General features: G+C 34.7%; 1 protein-coding gene across 1 annotated transcript; it reads left to right on the plus strand.

The window, feature by feature from the left end:
- LOC109224702 lies at positions 568-1,585 on the plus strand. The gene has a single exon (XM_019389229.1). The coding sequence runs from the start codon at positions 656-658 to the stop codon at positions 1,478-1,480; it is 825 nt and encodes a 274-aa protein (XP_019244774.1). The 5' UTR covers positions 568-655; the 3' UTR covers positions 1,481-1,585.

Here is a 4,392-nt window from a genome sequence, read left to right on the forward strand (position 1 = left end):
TCCATTGTTTGTATTAAATTTAATAAAGTGCACGAGCTAGTGCCATTTATGCATGCAGTTGTCTAGAACGAGTGTCTGTTTGGCAATAGAGATACTCATTTATGGATACAGAGTTGTCAAGATTCTTTTTGTCTGCAGATTGATAAATGGCAAGACTCTAGTATATTGTAAATTACTTGTAAACCAAGATTGTCATTTAATGTGTACATAAGTTATCAATCTTTTGTGCGTGTTTGCATCGATATATTGCCAGGCATTTGGTTCACAAGATCCATGAAAATTGGCAATCGTGCAATGATTTAAAAATATTACTCATGTTTGTGCCAAACACTGCTGGTTTGAGACAGAGCACAAACATCGCCTAATTGGTAGCTTGATCCAAATCAGAGTCACGTTAAAATTGAACCAAGTGCACGAGTGCCATTTATGGATGCAGAGTTGTCAATATTCTTTTTGTCTCCAACAACAAGATCACTAATAAAGATATAGTAGTTCCCTGATAGGTTTACATAGTGTTAGATCTAGATCAAAGTCAAGTCCTAATCTCTACTTCCCCTACTTGTATATATATGAAACAAAAGCCAGAAGAAGGAGCAGAATTTAGAATTGCACCTTCCAATAGTCTTAATTCTCAACTTCAACAAGAAAAAAACAAATGGCTCCCTCACCTTTGAGATCGAAAACTATCCTAAAGCATGCACGTTCTAGTAGCTTTCCCTCCACATCTCACCCTATCGTGTCTCAATTCGACGAACACTTATGTAGAGTGAAATCATCTTCAGAGGCTACCTCCTCCTGCCTTTCTTCGTTCACCTGCAAACTAGTTGATCTTGAAAACTTATTTGATTACACCGAAGATTTGCTTCAACTACCACATATTCAACAAGCCATTTCACTACACGGCGATGAATTATTAGAGGGGTACATCAAGGTATTAGACGTTTGTGCAACCATCAAAGATCTCTTGTCGAATGAAAAGCAAAACAAACAAGACCTTCTTTCAGCTCTTCGTAGAAGACGGAACATGGATGACATTATTTCAAGCTACTTAACCTCTAGAAAGAAGTCGAAGAAGATGATCCAACATACGCTTAAAGATTTGAAGGGTATGATGAAGAAAAATGTCCTCGCATCAGAAGAACCTGAAACATTGGCTGTTGTTAACATGTTGAAGGAGGTCCAATCAGTCACCTTAAGCCTATTTAAGTCCTTGTTGTTGCATGTCAATGGAACCGGATCTCAATCAAGTAGTTGGTCATTGTTGTCCAAGATTGTACACTCGAAAACAGAACAAGTAGAAGCCAACGAATTTGACAATGTTCATGCTGCATTGTGTTCTAAGAAGGGCAAATTCGACGAATTGCAGCATCAGTTGCGAGAGATGGAGGTAACCATTGAGGTTCTTGAACAAGGGCTTGAATGCTTTTTCAGGCGCTTAATCAAAACCCGAGTGTCCCTCCTTAATGTTTTGAGTCATTAGATAGTCAAGAATAGATGTTACAGCCCAAAGGGTTATACAAAAGTTTTGTACCACAGCACTACTTGTAAATTCATATACATAAAAATTAAGTTCACTTTTTGCTGCTACAAATATCTCTCTTTTTGAGTTTACTTATTGAATATTAGGTCACATACTTCAGCTTTGCCACTACAATGATCTTCACTCTTTAAATTTATGTACTGAAAACAAGATCAAGTTCAATCTTGGTCTAATCTTGGTCAAATTGAAGGAACCTATTAGCATATCTTCTTTCAATAATTCCTTTTAAGAAAATTGTATTTGTGTATGCAATCAATTTGTTGGCTAGTGTATGTGATGGAGTCATGGAGGCGTATCACAAACATCACCTAGATAAGTGTCTGAAATTAAAATGACGAGCACAAGGGTCATTTATAGTTGTCAAGATTCTTTTTGTTTACGCGAGAAGAAAAATCACAAATGATAACAGTATGGTAAAAAATTTATTTAGACGAAACCATATTAAATTAATGCAACAATCTGCAACCTGACATATTTATGAACAACAATATGCAACGCCAGTCTAGCCAGAACAACTTCATCAACAACGGTACGTATGAAAGCGCTACGAGGCTACGACCCATTGGCTAATACAAATTATATAATGATTTGGAAAAATTGGTAAAGAAGAAGGTATGCGAGTGATCGTCTGAATTGGTAGTTATTGTGCGAATTTTTTAATGTGTTCTTTCCGTGAGTATCGTAGGTAGGGGTAAAGTGGTGATGGAGTAATAGTGGTCCATCTATATGGCACTTTTGAGAGTCAGGGAGAATCAATTATTATAATAGTGATGATCGATTTAGTGGGATGAGGATCAATGGCCAAAAAAAAAAAAAAAATTGGCTTATTTCGTAATATTCTGAGGCAAATTGGGGTCATTTCACATAGTTTAGAACCAATTTGACTCGTTTCCCCTTTTATAAAAGACTAAAATGTCGGAAAATATTTGCTCTTAGACGTTTGTGCCACCATAATAGATCTCTTATCGGATGAAAAGCAAAATAAATAAAATATTCTTTTCAGCTCTTCGTAGGAGACGGAATATGGATAAGATTTCTGGCTATCTAACCTCTAGAAAGAAGTCCACAAAGATTATCCAAAACATCCTTAAAAATCACTAGCTATTTTGAGGAATAGATGTGGCGGCCAAAGGGCTATCCAAAAGTGAACTCTTCTTCTGTATTATTGATTCTTTTTCAATTTTCTGAATTTCATTTTATTTTACAACTATAGAATTTTCGATGATAAGACATATATAAAACATCATCCAGGTAACAACTACTATTTGAAAAGTCATGTATAATCTTCAACTTTTTGCTTTGAAAGGTGTAATTAGGCACTTTCCTCTATCATTTTTTTCCCAATTGCAGTCTATTATGTTTGTCCTACTATATTAAATTAGACTTTCTCTTAATTAATGTCAGTCAACCGTTTTCTTCTTTTTCTTCTACATGCTTAGAACTCCTTGCATATGAATTATGATCATGTTTTGTTAGATGTTCGTCCATTTTTATTAATTAACTATATATTCTTATTGAAAAAAATATAAAATTAACCGGCTAGTCGAAACTAATCGCATTCGCTAGCTACAAAGTACTGTATATAAAATATGTGTATTATATGTATATAATGCACATACATATACAAACAAAAAAAATTATTGGGTATTAATTTTTTGAGAAGCGGCTAAAAATTGTACACAAAAAAACAATCCCAGCACTGTCCCATTGCCACTCGCATATGTACAATTCAAAAAATATATACCGCATCATTAGGGCTGTGCATTTGGATCGGATATCCGAAATTCGAACTGATCCGTTCAATTTTAAATTGAGATTATGTTTATTAAAATTTCGGATATCCGGATCGTATTTGGATTGGTATGATTTTAACCCGATCCGATCGGAAATCCGAAATTATTAGGACATGTATAAATACTAAACTTTAATTTCGGATAGCCAGTACTTCATTTACATCTTCCTCCAAGTTATTAGTTTACAATTGCTGGATTTAGCTACATTGGCACCATAGTACCCTCATAATTGCATAAACATAAATTTTTCTTGTTGTATTGCCTCTTCTACAAAGAAAATATAAGTATGAGTTTTGCAACTTAGATGCATAACAACTCGAACCTCCAGAGAAATATTTTCTAAGAGATGTGATCACGCCCAACTCTAGTCTTAAAAAGGATAAGCGGTCGCTGCAAATATAATCCGGTCTAAAAGTCCAGAGTCGAATCCCACAGAGAACTAAGGCTTAGCTGTATTTGTTTAATATCACTAAGAAGACAAGATTGAACAATTTTCTAAATTATAAAGATTGAGATTTATATTTCTAACTAATTAACTAGCAAATACTACAAAGTGATAAAACTATCAACTAACGAGACAAAGGGCTGGAGACTAAATTAAGGAGGTCTAGAGTTATGATTTCTCTAATTGTCGCAATCCTTACAGTTATGTTCCCTACAATTTCGCCGATGTATTCTATACTGATCGTGAGCACTTTAGGTGCCGTAATTCTCTCTCGAGCAACTACAATAATTCACTAGACATATTCTCTCAAACTACGCTAGTTGGCTTTATCTAACCGCTCACTATGACCACGTCAAGGCTTTGTTATTTCTAAACCTACATTTAAACCCAATGTATTGATTTCTCACATATATTAGGAGTGAAGTTGTTCAACAACTACCTAAATATGTACTCTCTCTCAAGCAGTGCACACTAAATAGGCACAGTCAATTGATGGCCATTCAATCAACAACAACAAACACGTAGTTGAATAAGTAGAGAAATCCAATGACTCAATTATATAAAAACATAACAAGAATTTATCTTACAAAAGGTTCTATCAAAACCCTAGATAA

The sequence above is a fragment of the Nicotiana attenuata genome, chromosome 3 (genome assembly GCF_001879085.1).
Source record: "Nicotiana attenuata strain UT chromosome 3, NIATTr2, whole genome shotgun sequence".
In the NCBI taxonomy this organism is placed as follows: domain Eukaryota; kingdom Viridiplantae; phylum Streptophyta; class Magnoliopsida; order Solanales; family Solanaceae; genus Nicotiana; species Nicotiana attenuata.

What these genes read in the sequence shown, in the direction of transcription:
- LOC109224702 (XM_019389229.1), top strand. Translation starts at nt 656, where the DNA reads ATGGCTCCCTCACCTTTGAGATCGAAAACTATCCTAAAGCATGCACGT.